Source organism: Pan paniscus, chromosome 10 (assembly GCF_029289425.2).
Source record: "Pan paniscus chromosome 10, NHGRI_mPanPan1-v2.0_pri, whole genome shotgun sequence".
NCBI lineage: Eukaryota > Metazoa > Chordata > Mammalia > Primates > Hominidae > Pan > Pan paniscus.
The window spans coordinates 15,603,052-15,626,124 of NC_073259.2; the positions used below are offsets into that span (position 1 = coordinate 15,603,052).

Genomic DNA, 23,073 nt, shown 5'->3' on the forward strand with positions numbered 1-23,073 from the left:
CAGAGATGGCGCCACTGCACTCCAGCCTGGACGACAGAGCAAGACTCCGTCTCAAAAAAATAAAAGAATCATTCAGGTAAAGCAGATAAGAATCACCAATACCTTGAGGTGGAAGCACGCCTGACATGGTTGAGAAACAACAGAGAAGCCAGCGTCCTGAGTGCGGTGAGTAAAGATGAAGGAAGTAGGAGATTAGCTCAAAGTTAAGAGGGCCAGAATATGTAGCGTCTTATAGATAATTACAAAGGTATTTCTTTTTTATGTTGTTTTGTTTTTACTCTGAGATACATGAGAAGTTGATGAGAATTTTAAGTAGAGAACCGACATGATTTTATTTAAATTTAATGGTCTCACTCTGATTTGTTTGAAAATAGACTGTAGAGGGCAAGGGTGAAGGCTCAGAGACTACTTCAAAAATTATTGCTATAAGCCAAACAAGTGAACATGGTGGCCCCTCAGCATGTCCTCTGGTGTGACCATTACTCATCTCGAATTTAACTTTAAGACTGAGGTTCGGCTAGCAGCTATTTCACCTTTTCTGTCTCTTGGAAAAGTGTGGATGTTTTCTGTCTCTTGGAAAAGTGTGAATGTTTTCTGTTTATTAACGTATATTTCCATATAAGCTGTGATATAAACGTGTCTCAACAGGTCAGGTACTGTATGTCTTGCACAACGTAGAGCAATCGTACTTTACACCGTCACTTTCGTGATACCCACGTCATGGGTTAGGTTGCCTGGCCTGTCTGTTCACTAGATTAGTACAGCTGGATCTTCAGCATCCAGTTATTTACCTTGATTACCATAATTTCTTGGACTCATCCACTATGTCCTGGGGACCCAGGAGGAATGAATCAAAACAAAACCAAAATTAAAATACTAGATATCTCTTCCAAACTCCATCCTATGCTTTAACTACTTAAAACAGTTAACCATACTCCTCATGTTCTCAGCCTGATCTATCTCTTCCCTTTCTTTTTTATGTTTATTATACATTACATCATTTATTTATTTATGTATGTATTTTTAATTGTACTTTAAGTTCTGGGATACACGTGCAGAACGTGCAGATTTGTTACATAGGTATATATGTGCCATGGTGGTTTGCTGCACCCATCTCTTCCCTTTCTACATTTTTTTAAGTAATGAAAACAAATTTGCATATTAAACAACAATAGTAAACCTCACAAAAATCTTTATCTTCTCTTAGGTTTTTAAAATTTTTAAGATCGCAAATTAATACTTTAATATCAAAATATCTACTATAAATATCCACTCCACCCATACCAAATTCATCATCATTTTTGGGGAGAGGGCAAATTGTGATAGTGATTGTGACACACAGGCACATAATTTAGAGGCCACGGGTTTTTCGATAAGAGTTTTTTTTTTTATTGAAATGAAATCCACATAACACAAAAATCGTCCATTTTAAACTGAATAATTTAGTAAAATTTGTACAATTTCTTTTCACATATTAATCAACATTAGAGGACTGTAAATGCCTCCCTAGTAATACAGAAATATCCATTGGAAATAAAAATAGCACCAGTGGGAAAGTACGAAAAAAATAAGACAAATCAGCACATGAGGAAATATAGTTTCATTCCAATAATACCATTTTACAGTAATTACTGAAAAAATGGTAAAAATTGTAAAACAGTACATCACAAAACTAATAAAACATATTCCAAAATGTTAATACTTGTTCCAATGAGATTGGTTACTTTTTTATATTCATCATCAGATTTTATGTATTTTTATGTATTTTTGTATTTAAAAAGCAGAAAACTTTCCTATGAGAGCAGTTTCCCTACAATTACATATTATACAAGATTCTAGGCTGGGTGCAGTGGCTCACGCCTGTAATCCCAGCACTTGGGAGGCTGAGGCAGGCAGATCACCTGAGGTCAGGAGTTCGGGACTACCCTGACCGACATGGAGAAACCCTGTCTCTACTAAAAAAATACAAAATTAGCCAGGTGTGGTGGTGCATGACTGTAATCCCAGCTACGTGGGAGGCTGAGGCAGGAGAATCGCTTGAACCCAGGAGGCGGAGGTTGCGGTGAGCCGAGATCGTGCTGTTGCACTCCAGCCTGGGCAACAAGAGCGAAACTCCGTCTCAAAAAAAAAAAAAAAAAAAGATTCTGTTAGAGATATGGCAGACGTACTCTCTGAGCTATTTAATTGATAAAGAAAAAGTAGGAGTTCCTGCTTTTTAAAGATGATAATCATAATTATGATCATACTGATGAAAATAATAAAATTGCTCTGACTGTGGTGAAGATTTTTTCCCATTTCTTCATTTAGCTATTCAGAAATATATTTCACCCTCAGTTCATAACTGATATACTGCTAGAAGTTGAGGGTCAAATCGTGGCAACACACCATGCACTTCAATGGCATTGTTGAGCATGAAACAACTCTGATAGAGCCAGAAATTAAGATTTGCTTATGGCTTACCCAAGGTAAATGCCAAGTCAATGGCAGAATGAAAATTCAAGCTTGGGGCCAGGTGTGGGGTTCACATCTGTAATCCCAGCACTTTGGGAGGCCAAGGCGGGCAGATCACTTAAGCCCAGGAGTTAGAGACCAGCTTGGTCAACATGGCAAAACCCAGTCTCTACAAAAAACACCAAAAATTAGCCTGGCATGGTGGCATGCACCTGTAGTCCCAGCTACTTGAGGGGCTGAGGCGAGAGATAGCTGCAGTGAGTCGAGATTGTGCCACTGCACTCCAGCCTGGGTAACAAAGTGAGACCCTATCTCAAAAAAAAAATAAATAAAAAATAAAAATTCAAGCTTGGCTGCCCTGATTCCATGTCTAGGGATCTACTAACTAGAAAAATAATACTAGCCTACCTGTAGGTCGACAAATACAGAAATCACAGCCTCTCCCTTCAATTTCTTGGTTAAGATTACAGTTTGCCAAGCTCTCTAAACATTTTCTGCATTTATCTTGACCTCAGCTGTTACTCTTTTCTGTTCTGTTTTCTGTCCTCCTTACTACCTCACATATTTCTCTCTCCTTCTCCACTCTTCCCCTTACATTGAAAACTTCTTCTCACAAATACTATATGAGGGCACACTACACAGTTGGTCATAAATGACTGACACATGAATCCATACACAATCTGGAGATGGGTTTTCTTGGGTAGCTGTGGTTCTGATCTGAAATCTGTTAAAATAGAATACAGTGAGGTAATTAGAACAAATGTTAAGGAATATTGTCTACATGGCACACAAATAAATTAGTAAGGATATTGGTGAAAAGATTTCTGAAGTGTTTCTATTATTGGAAAAGGAGGCTTAAATTGTTGTGAATCTCAAGTGGTTAAATGAATAGTCTCCATTATTAAGGCAGAAAAATGACTTAACTTTTTTTCAAGAAATGCTACTAGCTGCATAAACTTAAAAAAAAGTTCCTGACAAAGAAGAAAAATCATTTAATATTCTATAAAAAGTTCTTTATATATCTTTCAGCCTATTACTTAAATGTTTCTTTATCAAATCAAGTAACAGTTTAATTAAATTATTACTGGATATACTTAATGAGTAGACCAAGCAGAAGCATTAATGCTAAAAGGGATCTAGAACTAAAAAGAGAATCAGAGATGCCCAGGCCATTTAAAGGCAGCGCAAACAACTCTGTATATTTTAATGTATCCTGGAAGCAGAATTACATTATAATACAATGCTTGACAGTTATGGAAATCAACACTGCTAAATGCAGGCATGGTCCTGTTCAGTTTGGTCTTCAATCTCCTTAAGTAGCAGTGTTAATGAGTCAAGCTCAAAGAGCATCACTGAGCCTCAGTGCAAAAGCTATGACTTGGCACTCTTTGTCCTGGTTATGTATCTCTCCCTCTTGACCCTGAGGTTGGAAGATTGAGAAAACTTTGCTTTAGCGATGACTAAGGCTAAGATTAACTACTTAGATTCAGACCTCAGGGAGAACTCTGACCAGCATTATTCCTTAAAAATTTTCCTTGACCTCTAAGTGTTTTGGGGGCATAGACACAGCTAGATTAAATAAATGCCACCCGGAAAACCAAAGAGTAGTAACATATGAAAATGTTAACTTGGGCCCACTTGTGATTATAGAAAGAGTCCTCTAGTCATACATTTAAAATAGCAAGAGAAAACTCAAGACAAACAAGTGCTATAAGAAAGTAGAAAATACATTTGGCTGATTGTTAATAAATTCACTGTACTTAGCCTAGTAGAAGTAAAACAGTTAAGTGATTATGCTCAGCAGTTTGTACTGTTCACACTATTGGGTGAACAGACCTCGTGGTGAGAACAGAGGCAAATGAAAAAACACTTCAAATTAATTCTACAAAGATTTTAAGATAAAATGTTAACAACCCTATAAAAAGCAATCTGACATAAGAGAAAACTAATCAACACAAAAGAAAAATAGTAAAAAAAAAAAAAAAACAGAAACAGATACATATAGAAAATTGGAATTATCAGACACAAGCTAAAACAACTATGGTTAGTGTATTCTGAAAGTTAGAAGACAATACTAAGAATGTTGGAAGAAAAAGTAGAAGTATACGTGTTGAAATAATAGATTTGAGAAAGAACTAAACTAAAATTATAAAACTGAAAATGTCACCAAACAAAATAAAAGACTTAATAGAGGCTTTTAACGGTAGATTAGCCACAGATGAGAAAAAATAGATGAACCGGAAGATATGTGAAAGGTTATTACATAGATTGGAGCAAAAAGCTAAAAAAGAATGAAAACACAGGAAAAAGCAAAAGAAACATATAGGATGGTGTCAATGGGTCTGTAATGAATGTAACTGGGATTCCAGGAGAAGGGAAAAAAGATGGGGAAAAGCAAAATATGAAGCAAGTATGGCTGAGAATTTTTCAGTGCTGAGTAAACACATTAGTTTTAAAACATATATTACCTTCAAACAGATGACCTCTCAAAAACAACAATAAAAAATAGAAAACAGTGGAATAATATATTTGAGTGGCTGAGAGGAAAAACAACAAACCTCTAATTCTATACTTACTGGAAATATCAGTCTTAAGAAAAAATACCTGTAATGTACAGTTGGAAAGGAAGAAAGAAATAAACAACTAAAATCATAAATATGTGGGCAAATTGAAATGAATACTAACTGCATAAATCTGTGCGCCACCTTGTCTGTCTAATTTTTATATCTTTTTTTTTTTTTTTTGTAGAGATGGGGTTTCACCATTTTGGCCAGGCTGGTATCGAACTCCAGAGCTCAAGTGATCCGCCTGCCTCGGCCTCCCAAAGTGCTGGGATTATAGGCGTCAGTCCCCGCGCCCGGCCCAAGGGCTACTTTTTTTCTTTTTTCTTTTTCTTTTCTTTTTTTTTTTAATACTGAGTCTGGCTCAGTCACCCAGGCTGGAGTGCAGTGGCGCGATCTCGGCTCACTGCAACCTCCGTCTCCTGGGCTGAAGCAATTCTGGTGCCTCAACCTCAGAGTAGCTGGGATTACAGGCGTCCACCACCACACCCAGCTGGTGACGCGTAGCTGTAGTCCCAGCTACTCAGGAGGCTGAGGTGGGAGAATCGCTTGAACCCAGGAGGCAGAGGTTGCAGTAAGCCAAGATTGCCCCACTGCACTCCAGCCTGGGCGATAAAATAAAAATAAATAAATAAAGATAAATACATTAATATAATAGCATATAAATTGAGGAGAGAGTCAACAGAGTAAAGGAATGCTCTATGATTTTTATATTGGTCAGGAAGAACATAAAAATGTCAGTTAATATTAGTCTTTGATGAGTGAAGTATACATGTGTAATTCCTAGAACAATTACTAAAAGATTAGTAAAAGAGATGTAAAAGACATGAAAGAGCACATTCCAAATGAACAGAAAAAAAAACAGAATAAGAAAAAGTGTTAAATCATCCAAAAAGGAGGAAAGAAAGGGGAAAAAAAGTAACAATTCTAAATCTTTATGTGCCTGATAACACGGCTTCAACACATCGAATTAAATGTTTACAGAACTGTAAGTAGAATCGCAGCAGAAGATTTCAACACAATTCTTTTCATATGGAAAGAGGAAGAAGCACGTAAAAATCACAGAACTACAAGCACGTGGAGCATGTTCTCTGATCACAGTGGAACTAAGCCTGAAACCTAAAACAAAGAGATAACCAGAAACACATATGTTTGTAAATTAAGAAATGCATTTCTAAATAACTCCTGGGTCAAAGAGCAGCTCACAGTGGAAATCAGAAAGTATTTTGAACTGAAAGACAATGAAAATACATTAAAATTATAGCCTTAAGTCTACATACTTGAGATAAAGGAAGGCTTAAATTCATGAGGCAAGCAGCCAATACGAGAAGTTTGAGATGGAATAGCAAATTTAAAACAAATAAATTAGGTCAGGAGATCGAGACCATCCTGGCTAACACGGTGAAACCCCGTCTCTACTAAACATACAAAAAATTAGCCGGGCATGGTGGCGGGCGCCTGTAGTCCCAGCTACTCAGGAGGCTGAGGCAGGAGAATGGCGTGAACCCGGGAGGCGGAGCTGGCAGTGAGCCGAGATCGCCACTGCACTCCAGCCTGGGCGACAGAGCGAGACTCTGTCTCAAAAAATAAAACAAAATAAAATAAAAATAAATTAGATGGAAGGAAGTAATACAGATTAGAATAAAAGTTAATGAAAGAAATAATAAAAAGAGACAGAGTCAACAAAGTCAAAAGTTACTTTCTTTGAAAAACCAAATTGAACGGTACTCCTACTGAGACAAATGAAAAAACACACACAGGTGTGCACACACACACACTAATAATAAGAACTTAGAAGAGACATATTTCATATTCTGCAGATATTAAAAAGCAAATGAATGACAACAGCAGTGACAGAAACCACATAATAAGGAATAATGTATCATCAGGCAAATGTGAAATACGTTTAAAATATCTTTCTAAAATGCAAAATGTGAAAATGTGGTTGCTTTTTAACTTAATAATAAGTCTCACACATTAACTATGTACAAGACACCGTGCTAAATTATTTTACTTTTATACCCATCTCACAATTCTAAGAGGAAAGCACTCTTTCTTTTTTTCTTTTTTTCTTTTTTTTTTTTTGAGTTGGAGTCTCACTGGAGTCTCACTCTGTCATCCAGGCTGGAGTGCAATGGTGCAATCTCAGCTCACTGCAACCTCTGTCTCCCAGGTCCAAGCAATTCTCCTGCCTCAGCCTCCTGAGTAGCTGGGATTTCAGGCAATGCCACCACACCCGGCTAATTTTTTAGTGGAGGTGGGGTTTCACCATGTTGGTCAGGCTGGTCTCAAACTCCTGACCTCAATTGATCCGCCCACCTGGGCCTCCCAAAGTGCTGGGATTACGGGTGTGAGCCACCACACCCGGCCAAGAGCACCTTTCTATTCTTGTTTATGGAAAATGGGACTCAGAGAGGAAAAGTGACTTATCCCCAGTGTCACACAATCAGTGAGTGGGGTAATCATTAACCCAAACTGAGGCCTGGCTTCAAAACCCATGCTCTTAACCAGGGGGTTACACTGACTGACAGTGACTGCTCCTTGCCTGGACAACTTCAAACATGTCGATGCCTCCCTGGTAAGAAAACCAGAAGAATATCTGTGTTGATGCTACTAGATGGCCTCACTCTTTTTCACTCTAAGGTCCTCCTCATCTTTCTCCTCTTGTCCTAGTTCACTCTTTCTCTTCTTCTATATCTTTCTCCCTCTCTTTCTCATATATGGTGAGCAAATCAGGTTCTTAGCTGCTTGACAGAGGTTTTCATAGATGAGATGGAAACCTCTCTGAGAAAAAGGATGAAGCATTGTCTCTCCAAACACTTACAAGTTAGAAGAGAATGTTGATCCATCCTCCCAGAGCCATGGTACCTCAGTCTGGGGCCGAGAAAGGCCTATCCAAAATGAATTATCAGGTTGGGAAGACACTTGTTTTACTATAAATCCCTGTAATGAAACATATACAAATATATAATAAAGAGAGAGAGAGAGAGAGAGAAAGAAACTATTATCATGGACGCTGAGAAAAAGACAACTGATTGAATCACTTTGGTAAAGAATGCATGCCTAACCTGACATCAACCTAGAGAGAAGTGCCAATTTTTGAATGTCATTGAATGTCTCAAAAGGCCTATCTTATTTATTTAAAGTAATTATCATTTAATTTTCCAAAAGAATAGATTTGTAATGTGAGGACTGGACTGCCTCCATTCAACCTATCTGACAAAATCCCAGATGACAGTCCCCCTAGGCAGTTTTCATGGATGATTAGCCATTGTCTTCTCCTCCAATTGAAGAAATAAATTGACGCTACTTTTGTTAAGAAGTACTTCTCAGAGTTAGGTAACAACTTAAAAATAATTTAGTCCAACTGTATATTTTATGAATATGTAATCTGAGGTTCAGTGAAGATATCTGAATTGTTTACAAATCTATAACAATTTATTTTCAATTATAGGCTGGCCTAAAAGTCAGATAGACTTGTAATCCAATACTCTTTCTTTGCCATATATCTAGTTCCATTAACTTTAATATAAATTATTACTACTGGGTAAGACATTACAGAAACAAAAACAAAATAAGAATAGTGAAAGTAGGTGTAGAAGTTATAGACTGGTTTGGATTTATAACATAGAATTTTTCCTATTAACCCCTTATCTTACCTCATTGAAGCTCTACCCTTCATTCATGATGTGTGTTATAAGTGCCACTTTTTCTGAAAACTTCTTAGGAACACGGGGATCTCTTTAAACTCCTATAGCATTTATTGCTAATGCCAGATATTTAACTTTTAATAGCTGCTGAGTTGCTTTTTTTTTACTTAAAAGATTATATGTGTCCTGTGATAGCAGGGTTATGTTTTAACCCTCTTTGCCTTTCCCAGTATCTTGCAAAGAGTAAATAATTTCTAAACATATATTATCTTTGTTGCCATTTTTCTTGATAATTATGATGACAAGGAGAAGAATTTTCTACTTTACTTCCACCATATTTAAAAATTGAAATACAAACTCACAAAAATGGGTAGTGTCCTGATTATTGTAGTCATGCATACATGGAGTATGTTTGAAAGGATTTGTTTTAAGGCGAAACACAGTTTTTTAAATTAGTTAAAAATAAAAGCATATACTATGCACTTTATGTGCTTAAGGCATGCTATGATTATAATTATAGAGATATTAAAAATGAATTTTGGCCAAGTGTGGTGGCTTACACCTGTAATCCCAACACTGGGAGATCGAGGTAGGCAGATCGCTTGTGCCCAGGATTTTGAGACCAGCCCAGATGATATGGAGAAACCTCGTCTCTATGAAAAATACAAAAAAAATTAGACGAGTGTGGTGGTGCACCCTGTAGTCCTAACTACTCAGGAAGCTGAGGTGGGAGGATCACTTGAGCCTGGGATGTCGAGGCTTCACTGCACTCTAGCTTGGGCAGCAGAGTGAGACTGCCTCAAAAAAAAAAAAAAAAAAAAAAGACTTCATTTTAGGAAAAATTGTCATTACCTGGAATCTCCCTCTATCTTCCTTCTGGATACACACCACAGATAATTATAACAGAAGTCTACACTTACCAATTCATTTGAGCTGTCTATCTTTAGGAGATTAGAGCCCAGTTGCGAGCATTGTCTTTTACTTCCATCCCAGGAATTTAGTGACATGCTGAATAGATAACAGCTCTTCTCATATATAATCCAATTAGGAGGACAAGGGCTGGAAAGAACCTCTGGAAATAAAAGATTAGTACCATGAGGTTCATAGCATACCAATTCACTCTTTTAGTGTGAACACCATTCATCTTAAGGACACTTATGAAATAACCAATGAGTTGCCATTTTTATATTTCATTGTCAATTCGAACTATAGGGATATGATTTTACAGATGAGAATACATTAAAATCTTCCTATTCATTTAAAATTTAAAAACGAACTAGCTATAAATAGTATTTTAGGCAGCCAACCATCCTTTTTTTCTTCACTTGTCTTCTATTCCTTCTAATTCAGCTCAAAACTACCTTTCTCCTTAATAACTCCTTAAAATAAGTCCACTCACAATCAATCATTGAGGTACACAGCAATTTCATATTGCTTCTTATTTTATGATGTAAGATCTACTTCATAATGTGACTTTCCAAGTGAGAAAAGTATAGGTCAATTATTCATATTACACACTATCTCTGTTATATATTATTAGCTACTTAATAAAAATAGTGAGAAGGTATGGGTCCAGAGATGAAAAATTGAAGTGAAAACATTAAGTCATAGTCAATTATGATGCAATTAGAAGTAAAAGTCAAGTGTGTATAGAATTGTAATTAAGTAAATGAAATTGTATGGTTAAACAAATTTGATGAGTTTTCAGGGACATGTGTATTCGGTCTACCTCTTTTGTATATTTTTAATATAGCTTCCTTATTCTTGGCAACATTTTCCCTTCTTTCCTTTCTCCCTGTCATTCTTCCTTTCTAATGTCATATTTCCTACTCTAACTGTATCGCATTTAAAATGTCAATTCTGTAAGGGGAGAGAACACTTTTATTTGTATCAAATTATATGATCTCCTGTAGATCTAAGCACATAGCCAGTGATAAATCAGTTACTGATTTTAAAAATTAATAAAGTCCAATTTAGAACTGTCCAGCCAACTGCATAGGGTACTTATAATTTCACCTTATTGTATATATGACAGGGATACATTACACTAAGGTAATACTAATATGTGTATTTGCCTTAAATTTACAATCATTGAATCTAAGTGTTTTTCTTTACACCCCTGCCCCAGGCATCAGCACCAAGAATTAACCCTCTTGAGTCAAGATTCCGTCCTTTAACTATGCCCTTGCCTGTGGTTTTGACAGCTTTGGTAGGAGTCACACTGTCTTCTAAAGATGATTGTGTGGGTTGACTGTGGTTCTCTTTATTTCTTGATGGAAAGTAGCCATTCTCCAATGTGTTGCTTCCTGAATTGGATCTCCAAATAGCTTCACATACCAACAATAATAATAGTGACAGAAAAAACGTCATTCTGCTGTGTTTGAAAATTAAAATCCCAAAACCCAAATGTTATTGGAATAAAAGAATACATTATTGATTAATGATAAATAGATGATATATTGCTGTGGAGAGACAAAGACGGTTGATAGAATAGATGAAAAGAAATACATAACTTTTATAAAGGAGGTATAGTAAAAAAAAAGAAAAGAAAAGAAAAAAGAAGGTGGAGAAGAAGAAATAGAATGAGGGAGGCAGCAAGAGGCAAATGTCATAGAGTCAATTGGACCCATGACAGATTTGAAATAGCAACATCTTTCACCTTTCTTCTGTTATTTAAAAATGAGAGATCCTTGAGAAACTGCCCAGTACCTATAACATAGAATGCACTCAATAAACATTTGACTAATTAAGGAATGTCATGAAGACTCTCTGAAGGTGACTGACAACAGATTGCATGTGATATAAAATCTAAAAAAAAATTAATCCATTACAAAATATCAACTTAAGACCAAGTGCCTCAGGAAATTTCTGGTGTATTCAAAGGTGTTTATATTAAAGATCGGAAATAATTTCCTTAAATAATGTGAATCATAAAAATAGCTTAATGTCCATTTAGTGAATTTATTTCATTAGGAAGACAGCACCATATTGTACTTTCTTCTTCAGCTCCGCTTGTTTTCTTCATTAATTTATCCTTTGAATTCCACAGCTTTGAAACCAGCTATGCAAGGGAGGTAGGAGAGCAATGTAGTTAAGAGTATGAGTTTTTTAGACAGATCACCCAAATTTCTAATCATGGTCCCACCACTAACTAGCTTATAACCCTGGAAAGGTAAAATAACCTCTCAGTCTCTCACACCCTTTATAAGTGAAATGGGCATTAACAGCACCAACCCAATACAGATAAAACCAGATTATATACAAATTAAAGTAGATTATGCATGTCAAGCCCTTAAAAGAGTGCCTGGCACATAATAATTGCTTACTAAATTGTCTGTTGTTAATCTCCTCCACCAAATACTCACCCATGGTACCCAGGACCACAGCTATCACCAGTATTACCAAGCATAGGATTCCCAAAATTACAGCAATGAGGCGCCAAGGAGGAGATGCAGCACACGATCCTGAGGAGCCAGAGGGGGCAGAAATGGAATAAAGAAAGAGAATGACGGATGGTGGGGCAGTTTAATTCTACAGTTCATCAAAAATCTGGCCTTGCACGGTGGCTCACACCTGTAATCCTAGAAGGGAGACTGAGGTAGGAGGATTGCTTGAGGCCAGAAGCTCAAGACCAGCCTGGGCAACACAGGGAGACCCTGTCCCTACCAAAAAAAAAAAAAAAAGAAAAAGAAAGAAAGAAAAAGAAATTTAATTAGCTGGGCATTGTGGTGAGCTCCTGTAGTCCCAGCTACTCTGGAGGCTGTGGCAGGAGGATCACTTGAGCCTAGGAATTCCAGAGCAGCATAGGCAAAAGAGTGATACCCTGTTAAAACACACACACACACACACACACACACACACACACACACACAACAACAACAACAAAAAATACTGGCAAATTTTTAAGTGAATTATTAATCACTGCCTAGGTTACCTGGTCACCTAGGATTCGCTGTGCTTCTCCACCAGTAAGGATACCTTCTTCTTCAATTGCTGGAATTGTAATTTCGGCACATTGGCTTGATAACTGTATGCTCCTAATTTCAGTTCCACATTGACATCTACAGGTCTTGACATTAGTAGGATTCCTGAAATCCCACTGATTCTTAGAGGAAATAGCTTAATGTTGGGGAGATAGCACTGATTACTAAGGGTAATTTTCCCTTTTCATATGTTTGTTGCATGACCCTGGGCAAATTACTCCCTTTGTTGTTTTTTATTCCTCTTTGTGAAACTGGGGTAATAATATCTCAAAGGATTATTGTGGGAATTAAACGAGCTAACACATATAAAAGCACCTTGTTTAGAGACTGCTAGCACATGATAGGTGTGTTGTTACAGGATACCGTTTGCCTACACATATGCATAAACATGCGCATGTCTCCCTACCTCTTGCCTCATCCACTTTTTCCACGCTTCCTCAATAGGTTGCCCAAGAAAAGAATTACATCAGTGCTGAGAGGAAAATATTTGTGCAGTGTGAATAACCAGAAAGCAGAAGAAAGCAAACTCTGGTGTCAAAACCGACAAATGATCTCTCTCTCTCAAAGATAATAGGGAACTAATTTTGTGTGAACATTGCCATAACCAGAATGTATTTCTGCTTTCCACTGTGACTAAGCTGTCAGGACATTTCATAGAACTGTCACATAGGAGAATCGTAGAGTAGGCTAAATCACCCATTCTATGAATACAGAGATCCTCCAATGCCCTTCTTTCTATTTCATTTCATTTACACTTTGTTTAAGACTCATGTCCTGCTGGTGGGATGTTTTTATCTACCATATGTTCATATATTTTCCATCACTGGTATACCAATAATTGTTTTTTGTTTAAAAACAATTTAAATTAATCTCTTACCACAAAAAAAAAAATGTTGTTCATATATATACTTCTTTAAGTTTCCTGGCCTCCATTCGATAATCTAGCCTTTCTATCAAACAAGCAACAAGTCACTCATACAGAAATCCTTTATCTTTGTGCATTATCCCACTTATTACCAATTCCTCACTGATGAAATGTCTATATCTATAGAAAAGAGAAATTCTATTTTCTGCCATCAGACATAATTAATTTAAACACTAATAATTGGTCACTGAATAATTTTCATGAAAAAAGGTTTAGGGTGCATTCAATTTATCTTCAGTGACATCTGAAGCCTTTAAAAGTATATCCATAAAAATGTACACATCATGAGCCTCTCAAATTTTCTCCCCTTATATCTTTTTGTTTTGTTTTTTTGTTTGTTTTTATTTTTATTTTTTTTCAGAGATGGAGTCTTGCTCTGCCACCCAGGCTGGAGTGCATTGGCATGATCTTGGCTCACTGCAACCTCCACCTCCCAGGTTCAAGTGATTCTCCCACCTCAGCCTCCCAAGTACCTGGAACTACAGGCGTGCACCACCATGCCCGGCTAATTTTTGTATTTTTAGTAGAGACAGAGTTTCACCACGTTAGCCAAGCTGGCCTCGAACTCCTGACCTCAGTCAATCCACCCGCCTTGGCCTCCCAAAGTGCTGGGATTACAGGTGTGAGCCACCATGCCCAGCCTCCCCTTATATCTTTTCAAACGGGAGAGCTAAAGGCACACATTAGAAAAAACATATATATATACCTTTCTCTGAAACAACAGCTATCCTGGTATTGCTTCGAGAGTCGAAGTGTAATTGAGTATATCCATCTTCATCCAAATTTTCTAAATCAGGATGATATTCCATTGTTCTTGAGAGCCCCTGAATAGATATAGCATTTGGGAGCTCTTTTCTTTCTGCTCCTGAGATGACTGTCTGTGGACGAAAGAGAATCTCTGAGTCAAATCATGTGGGCTAGATACTTACCGGAGTTTAACAAATTAAGCTTAAGTAGTTCAACCAGATATTCAAGAGCAGGAAATGAAACTATGCTGTGGTAATTTTCCATTTGTACCTTTAGATCCTGTTTCTGAGACTGCTGACTCAGGAAAACTAAAAGGCAGCATAGCAGATGAGTCTTTGTTTCAGACCAAATGTAAGAAAAATGCATAATGTCTTATGCTGCCTTCATTACTCTCACAACTAAATCTGACATTAATTAATTTAACCGATGTAAACTATTACAGTTTTGGTGCTCCAAGTTTACCATAACTTTGTTCATGTATTTATTCATGTATTTTTAAAATTTCATAAACAGGTACTGGATGCCCACCTTTTCAATTGGTAGGAGCTTACAATACAAGAAAAAATGATACCTATGAAGAAACTCATTGCTTAATAAAGGAAATATATAGATAGGTAAATGAGGGATGGCATGAGGAGGTGCATTGTTGTAGCAACAGACAGAGAAAACAAATCTCTTTGGGAATTATCAGATATTAAGACAAAATAACATTTATTGAACAATTACTATGAGCTAAGTACCACATGTTGTACATGTTTTCTTGTTCAATCTCACTTTTCCAAGTCTATATAGTAGGCATTATTATTTCTATTTTCAAATGAAAAAATGAGACAGAGAAAATTTAGTCTCTTTCTCAGGTTTAAGAAGCTAATTTTTAAAATTTAGAGCAAGGAATCAAATCAAATCAAATCAAAATCAAAATCAAAATCAAATCAAAGCTGACTCTTGCTGCAAAACTTTTCTGTTACGCTACACTGCCTCTTTCATCATTCCGTACACTTATATTGCAAGGAACAGCTTATGGAAGGTGTTGGGACTGAAATATTATGTTAGATGTTTGATTTTTTTCCCTCTCTTCTAGTTTCCATAGTAATGATCAAATCAAAGAAATATAGAAAACACCTAACATTGCTGGAAACTGAAGAGGTGTTCAACTCATTTATCCGACCTTGAAGCCAGTAGAGTGCAGGAGACATCTGAGTGTTGTCAAAGATCAACAAATCTGGATACTAGTTAATGTGGTGAGGACAGGTTTTATTCAGTAATACCATTGCAACAGGAACCAGTGCAGCATTAACTGAACTCAACTTCCCCAAAAGTAAAGCTGATGACATTTTAAAGTGGAGTTTGCTAAGGAAAAGATACTGAGTGGTGTTAAGGAAAGTTAATGTGACTAGACCCTCTGGATTTGTTAATTGGCCCTTATCCAGAGGACAGAGAAACTTTGCCTGTCTATATGACAGAAGGACATGGTGATAGTTGAAGTGAAGCACCCAGCTAAGTTGGTCCTTATGCTGCATCTGAAAGAAAGAGCAAGATTTATCTTCCTGAATGTTTGCATTTCAAAGAAACAGCTCCCAAGTCCTTGAAGAAACAGTTCTGTGTGGTAGATTTGCTTCTCAAAGGGCAGAGAAAGAATTTAACTGTAAGATTTCTTTTTCTTTTCTTTCTTTTTTTTTTTTTTTTAGATGAAATTTTGCTGTCGTTGCCCAGGCTGGTGTGCAAATGGCACGATCTCGGCTCACCACAACCTCCGCCTCCCGGTTTCAAGCGATTCTCCTGCCTCAGCCTCCTGAGTAAGCTGGGATTACAGGCATGCGCCACCACGCCAGGCTAATTTTGTATTTTTAGTAGAGACAGCATTTCTCCATGTTGGTCAGGCTGGTCTTGAACTCCCGACCTCTGGTGATCCGCGTGCCTCGGCCTCCCAAAGTGCTGGGATTACAGGCGTGAGCCACTGCACCTGGCCTAACTGTAAGATTTCTAAAGTAACTGCTCTAAAAGGAATTCAGGAGCCTATCTGTTACCAAGTTTTTTGTTGTTGTTGTTGTTTTGAGACAGAGTCTCGCTCTGTCACCCACGCTGGAGTGCAGTGGCGTGATTTCGGCTGACTGCAAGCTCTGCCACCTGGGTTCACGCCATTCTCCTGCCTCAGCCTCCCGAGTAGCTGGGACTACAGGCGCCCGCCACCACGGCTGGCTAATTTTTTGTATTTTTAGTAGAGACAGGGTTTCATCGTGTTAACCAGGATGGTCTCGATCTCCTGACCTTGTGATCCGCCCACCTCGGCCTCCCAAGGTGCTGGGATTACAGGCATGAGCCACTGCGCCTGGCCTGTTAACAAGTTTTAACTGGAACAAAAAGTAAATTCTCCTAGCAGCATTGGGCTTCCTCAGGCTGGCCTTTTAAGTAGTGCTGAATTGGCCATTTTCATCTTGACTGCAGGAGATAGTTTCAGGAGACTCTTGAGCAATGGCATGGAGGTAAAATCTACCCTTGAAATAGACCATTCCTGTTGTGGGTACAAATGTAGAAACCTTGGAAGAGAAAAAAAAGCATCTCCAAATGTGGGAGTCAAAAAAAAAATGGCATAGGAAGCAAAATTCAGCTGTGTATGTTTATTTGTTTGCTTTAGGTTACCTGTGGGTCATCCCTCTTTATTTTACCCATAGCGGCTCTGTGTTCCATTGCATTCACTTTTGTTACTTTATTGGACATCCATGTTTCAGTTCTGTATCCTATAACTCAGCATCATCTTTAGTAGAAAAATACAGCAGAATGTGATGCAGGACAGGCCAAACAGGAAGGTCTCTGGACTGTCCCAGTATTGATTCAACCAGAGCATCTCTGATGTTGCTTTTTTGATAGGTGGAAATTTTATATACAATTTCATTTAGAAAAAAAGCAATTGAGCAATGAAAATATTTGGAAGCTATTCACCTGACAAATTCCATTCACTTTTTAAAAGAGGGATAACAGGCCGGGCACAGTGGCTCACATCTGTAATCCCAGCACTTTGGGAGGCCGAGGCGGGCAGATCACTTGAGGCCAAGAGTTCAAGACCAGCCTGGCCAACGTGGCAAAACCCCATCTCTACTAGAAACACAAAAATTAGCAGGGCATGGTGGTACAGGCCTGTAATCCCAGCTGCTCGGGAGGTTGAAGCATGAATCCTTTGAATCCGGGAGGCAGAGGAGGCTGCAGTGAGCTGAGATCCTGACACTACACTCCAGCCTGGGCAACAGAGTAAGACTGTCTAAAAAAGCAAACAAACAAAAAAAAAAGGTGGACGCAGTGGCTCACACCTATAATCTAAGCACTTTGGGAGGTCTAGATGGGTGGATAACCTGAGGTCAGGAGTTTGAGACCAGCCTGGCCAACATGGTAAAACCCCATCTCTACTGAAAATACAAAAATTAGCCAGGAATGGTGGCACGCCCCTGTAATCCCAGCTACTCGGGAGGCTGAGGTGAGAGAATTGCTTGAACACGGGAGGCAGAGATTGCACCACTGCACTCCAGCCTGGGCAACAGTGTGAGACCTCACCTCAAAACAAAATAAATAAATAATTAAAAAAAAGAAACAGCTCAATATAGGTGAATTAAATTACATACGAAGGAAAAAACTTCAAGTTACTTGTAGAGCTTCGAATTTCAGAGTCTACGTTCTATCCAGTAAATGCAGCATGTGGCATTGCTGCTTCTGACTCTGTCACTGATGGACTGTGTGACTTTAGATGTATTGTTTAATTTTCTATGCTTGCTTCTTCACCAGTAAAATGATAATGGGTCTTAAATCTCTGTTGGGATCCTTGTATGGCAAATAAGGTAAGTACAGAAAAACTGATAAAAATAGATTCCCTGTGGTGTTTGAGCTCAGCTAAGCCAGCATGAGTTAACCAAAATGATGTGGTAAAATCAGCAGGCATGAATGAGGTGACGGTGCCATCTGCTGCTTCGTTTTAGGAATTTCAAGGTAAGTTAGAGGAAGTTAATCTATTTTACTCATTTGCAAGTAAAACTGAAAAATTTCTGCAGGCTAGACCTGTCTCATAATAAAAATGGCACTTTCATTCTGCTAAAAGGCATCTATGGTTCTTCATTCCTAAGGAATTATCATCATTAGGAGTTAGCTTCTATTAAGATCACCTGTTAGAGTTCAATAATTACCATGCACATTTATTTTTAATTTTAAATTTCTGCCACCATCAGTTCCCAGAAAGAAGGGAACATATCTTGCTCAGTACCAACTCCCAGTGCCTAGAGTGATGCATTGACTACATTAAATGGATGAATAAGATCATATAGCTATCTATTTTTAATTTGTTTATTTTCTTCCTCCATACCACACTGTAGGCACCACGAGAACAGGTTCTAAGTATATTCATTACTGTCAACCCTGTTAGCACTAAAGAAAGAAGGTATTCACTAGAGCGTTGATAAATAAATGAATTAATTAATGAATAAACCAAAAATGAGAAAAAAACAATTCTAATCCATATATCTTTGTAAAAATAAGAGTAAAGGGGAAATCAAAATATCTGAAGTTGTTATTTTTTATCTAACTTACTGAAGTATATATTCAGCCTTTTAAAAATTACACAGCTGGTCAGGTGCAGTGCCTAACACCTGTAATCCCAGCACTTTGGGTGGCCCATGTGGGTTGATTGCTTGAGGCCAGGAGTTCGAGACCAGCCTGGCCAACATGGTGAAACCCCATCTCTACTAAAAATACAGAAATTAGCTGACATGGTGGTACATGCCTGTAGTCCCAGCTACTCGGGAAGCTGAGGCACAAGAATAGCTGGAACCCAGGAGGTGGAGGTTTCAGTGAACCAAGATAGTGCCACTGCATTCCAGCCTGGGCAACAGAGCAAGACCTTGTCTCAAAAAAAAAAAAAAAAAAAATTACGTAGTAGATATCCTATAGCATTTTCAAAATATAACAAAGTAATAAGACAGGCATAAGTAATTATTTTAATTTGTAAAAGGTTTGGTATTTATTGTAAATAAATAAGACAATGTTGTGTAAGCTTACCGAAGGCAGACAATTTGATATTTATGAATATACTGAGATAGATTTCTGCTATCAGTATTATAGGATGCTTTACTGAATTTGAATTATTTATAATATTGCTATTGGATTGTATGTTATCTGAGAGTTGAGATACAAATTATCTATCAGCTGTGCTGTTAAAGGAGTAAAAGAACTAGGGAAGATCTGAGACATTTGACTGTTTTTTGGAATATAACATGGACCATTAAATTTAACTGTGTTGTCACCGAAGGTCAGTTTAATAATTATCAAAGCCCTCAGATTTCCTTATGGTCCACATACAAGTCAGATGGATGATACTCCTACTTAATTCTGTGCTTCCCAACTCTGTCAATGCTTAGAACTCCTCAATTCTTTTATATATATATATGAATAACAATTAAAATGTATGCATATGTAAAGAATAATATTAAAAATATATCCAGATATTTTTAATTTACTTCCAGGAAACGAGTACTCCATTAGTTTTATGGGTTGTGGCACATTTTTACAGGTGTTATCCATCATGGGATGAGGGGGATCATGGAAAAGTGGAGATTAAGAGGATCTGGGAGATAAACACAGATGCAAAGGAAGTACATTTGAAGATATTAATATAAAGATGGAATGCCTTAAATTTGCTCATTTTACTTGTTACGTTTTAAAAACTTGAACAGGCCTGGCGCAGTGACTCACGCCTGTAATCCTAGCACTTTGGGAGGCCAAGGCGGATGGATCACCTGAGGTCAGGAGTTCAAGACCAGCCTGGTCAACATGGTGAAACCCTGTCTCTACCAAAATACAAAAATTAGCCATGCATGATGGCGGGTGCTTGTAATCCCAGCTACTCGGGAGGCTGAGACGGGAGAATCGCTTGAACCCAGGAGATAGTGGTTGCATTGAACCAAGATCATGCCACTGCGCTCCAGCCTGGATGGCTGCATGAGACTCTGTCTCAAAAAAATAAATAAATAAATAAACAAGCAAAAAAACAAAAACAAAACAAACAAAAAAACCTTAAACAATAAATTCAGGAAAGTGTACACATTCTGCTAAGCCAGCACAGCCCAAAGTTTACTGTATGAAATACTCTAAGGTAATTGGATATTTGAAATTACATTCACTTATATACCATCTGTTCCCATACCAACTCAAGTTTTCTTTCAGAGCCCCAATAAACCTCAGAAAAATCTCCACAATTAAAAAAAAAACTGCAGAAATGCTGGACGTTACTTTTTATGGTTAGTAAAAGATGGGCCAAGTCAGGATATGTTCCACAGCATGCTATTTTAACAACAACAACAACAAAGAATCCAAAGCAATGTTTACCAGTGCAATTAAACCTAATTAACAGGTCCTTCAGATTATTTGACCAATATGTTCTAAGAACTTAAGAATCGACAATCAAAACTAGAAATATTTATAGGGCTTTAAGAAGATTAAAAAATAAACAAATATATGAGTAGCTAACATTTCTTAAACTCTTACCAAATTCTAGGCACATTGCGAAGGACTTTATAAACATCATTCCATTAAATCCTCAAATATCTCTGAGGTAGCTATTAGTGATATTCCTCTTTCACTTGAGAACTTCAAGGCATTAAGAAGGTACATAACTTGCCTTAGACAACAGAAATGTTCAGTAATTAACTGGGATTTGAACTCAGTTCAACTTCAGAGCCCTTGTGCTTAACTATCATATTTATTTCTCATTAAAGAAATGCATGCATGAACAATAGTTTATTTACATCAGGAGTCAGTAAATATCTTCTGAAAAGGGAGAGAGGGTAACTATTTTAGATTTTGCAGTCCACTTTCAGTCTTTGCTGCATATATTTTTAATAACCCTTTTAAAATGTAAAAATTTGTCTTAGATCACAGCATGCACATAACAGCCTTCAGGCCAAGAGCTGAAGTTGTAGCCCTGATTTAAATGATATAGTTGGGATCAAAAAGCAGTATATGAACTAATAGAATTATCCCCAGGATAGATCAGATCATGGCAATTGCCTCTGAATCTAAGGTTTAAGAAAATAATGCACCAGTGTCTATAAAGATTGAAGACAGAAATAGTAAGGGCAAATGGACAATGACTCACAGGCACTGTGAGCTTGGCTAAAGAAGATAGCTCTGTCATCAACTTTGAAATAGAAGCTACCAGACACAAAGTCAAGAATCCATCTTTCAGTATTGAAGTACAGTTTTTTTCCCCAGGGATACTCTCAGTTCAACTTATCTTTGTTCAATGATATCAGTAGCTCTAACAGAAAGAGAAGCTTAAATACCTAATTACAAAATAGTTATCTTGAACTTTTTCTTATAGCCGCAATAGAGTAACAAGGACTCAATTCACCTTCCAAATTAAAACAAACAAAAGGATATACATATATAAAGCAATAGTTTTTAAAACACTGGCTATCAGGTAATCAAGGACAGTGATTCCTGAGAGATGGAAAGCAAGCAAGGTGAGCTCTATAATCGCCCTAGCTTACCAAGTTTAGAATGTTTCCAGGCCACACACAGGGAAGGGGAACTGAGGATGAGGCTGGTAAACTCCATGGATTAAAGATATATAAAGCTGAAAGACAGAGAAGAAAAAGGCAAACAGAGTTCAGAGGAGAGTACAAGAGAAGAGTAGGCGCATCAAGAAAGAACTCAGAGATCTACAGAGGATCTTGCTTGAGGACTCAGCAGAGTTCAGATCAAAGCACAAGTGTGAGGAGCTACCAGAGGGTCCAAGGAAAGAAACATCCAAACTGATTAGATGAAACACTTCCCAGTGCTCACACACAGCAAGGAACAGTGCCCTTTCCCAACATCGAGGCTGGAAAAGATCATAGTTCAGTGAGGCTTTCAGTAGGCTATTCAGAAACTCTTGCCTTCATAGTGGGAAATAATTAAGCCCCAGAATGAGAAATTCTTTAATATTGCCTATCATAAAAACAATAACAGAAACGTCACACTGTTTCTATGAAACTTAAACATATCTCATAATGAAACTCATAGGAGCACAAACCTATCTAGTATCGACCAAGGTAAAATGAACAATGTCTGGCTTTCAATCAAAGATCAGCAGGCATGCAAAGAGTTACAAAAATATGACCCATAATGGGGAGAATAATAATCAAAACCAACTCAGAGGTTAGAATTAGAAGATGTAGACATTAAGATAATTAATGTGTTCAAAACATATTTATACATTTTAAAAGTTACATAGAGATGTAGAAGACAAAAAAAAAAAACAACAAAGTACACTTTTAGAAATGTAAATGACAAAAGATAAAATTAAAAATACACTGTAAGGTATTAATGGCAGATTGGACACCCAGAAGGAAAGATTAGTGAACCTGGAGATATAACAAGAGTCACTGTTAAAAATGAAGCCCCAAGATAATATAATTTTAAAAGGAAAAGAAAGAAAGGGAAGAAGAAAGAAAAGTAAAATAAAAGAAGGAAGGCAAGCAAGAAAGAAGGAAAAGAGGCCAGGCACGGTGGCTCACGCCTGTAATCCCAGCACTTTGGGAGGCCGAGGCGGGTGGATCACGAAGTCAGGAGATCGAGACCATCCTGGCTATCTAGGTGAAATCCCATCTCTACTAATAAATACAAAAAGTTAGCCGGGCGTGGTGGCAGGCACCTGTAGTACTTGGGAGGCTGAGGCAGGAGAATGGCATGAACCTGGGAGGTGGAGCTTGCAGTAAGCCGAGATCGTGCCGCTGCAC

General features: G+C 37.6%; 1 protein-coding gene across 5 annotated transcripts; it reads right to left on the bottom strand.

Moving 5' to 3' along the window:
• Window positions 1–1,585: 1,585 nt before the first annotated feature.
• CLEC7A (C-type lectin domain containing 7A) lies at window positions 1,586–14,529 on the bottom strand. Of its 5 annotated transcripts, XM_034935345.3 has the most exons (6): window positions 14,277–14,525; window positions 12,028–12,126; window positions 10,852–10,989; window positions 9,583–9,734; window positions 7,837–7,955; window positions 1,586–3,175 (listed from the first exon to the last, which is right to left on the bottom strand). In XM_034935345.3, exons 1-6 carry the CDS (start codon window positions 14,377–14,379, stop codon window positions 3,043–3,045), a joined length of 744 nt encoding a protein of 247 aa, XP_034791236.1. In that variant the 5' UTR covers window positions 14,380–14,525; the 3' UTR covers window positions 1,586–3,042. The 5 variants fall into 5 exon arrangements, with proteins under 5 accessions (XP_034791236.1, XP_034791237.1, XP_003829683.1 ...); XM_034935346.4 differs by lacking the exon at window positions 7,837–7,955 and having other exon boundaries at window positions 14,277–14,529; XM_003829635.4 differs by lacking the exon at window positions 10,852–10,989 and having other exon boundaries at window positions 14,277–14,521.
• Between the last annotated feature and the right edge of the window lie 8,544 nt (window positions 14,530–23,073).

Excerpts from the sequence above, each read along its gene's own strand:
- CLEC7A (XM_034935345.3), bottom strand. The coding sequence starts at position 14,379 with ATGGAATATCATCCTGATTTAGAAAATTTGGATGAAGATGGATATACT. Across the intron at positions 12,127-14,276 it reads AGCTGTTGTTTCAGAGAAAG|GATCGTGTGCTGCATCTCCT; the intron begins GTATATATATAT and ends CTGGCTCCTCAG. Across the intron at positions 3,176-7,836 it reads TCAACATTCTCTTCTAACTT|ATTTCAGATCAGAACCACAG; the intron begins GTAAGTGTTTGG and ends CTATTTTAACAG.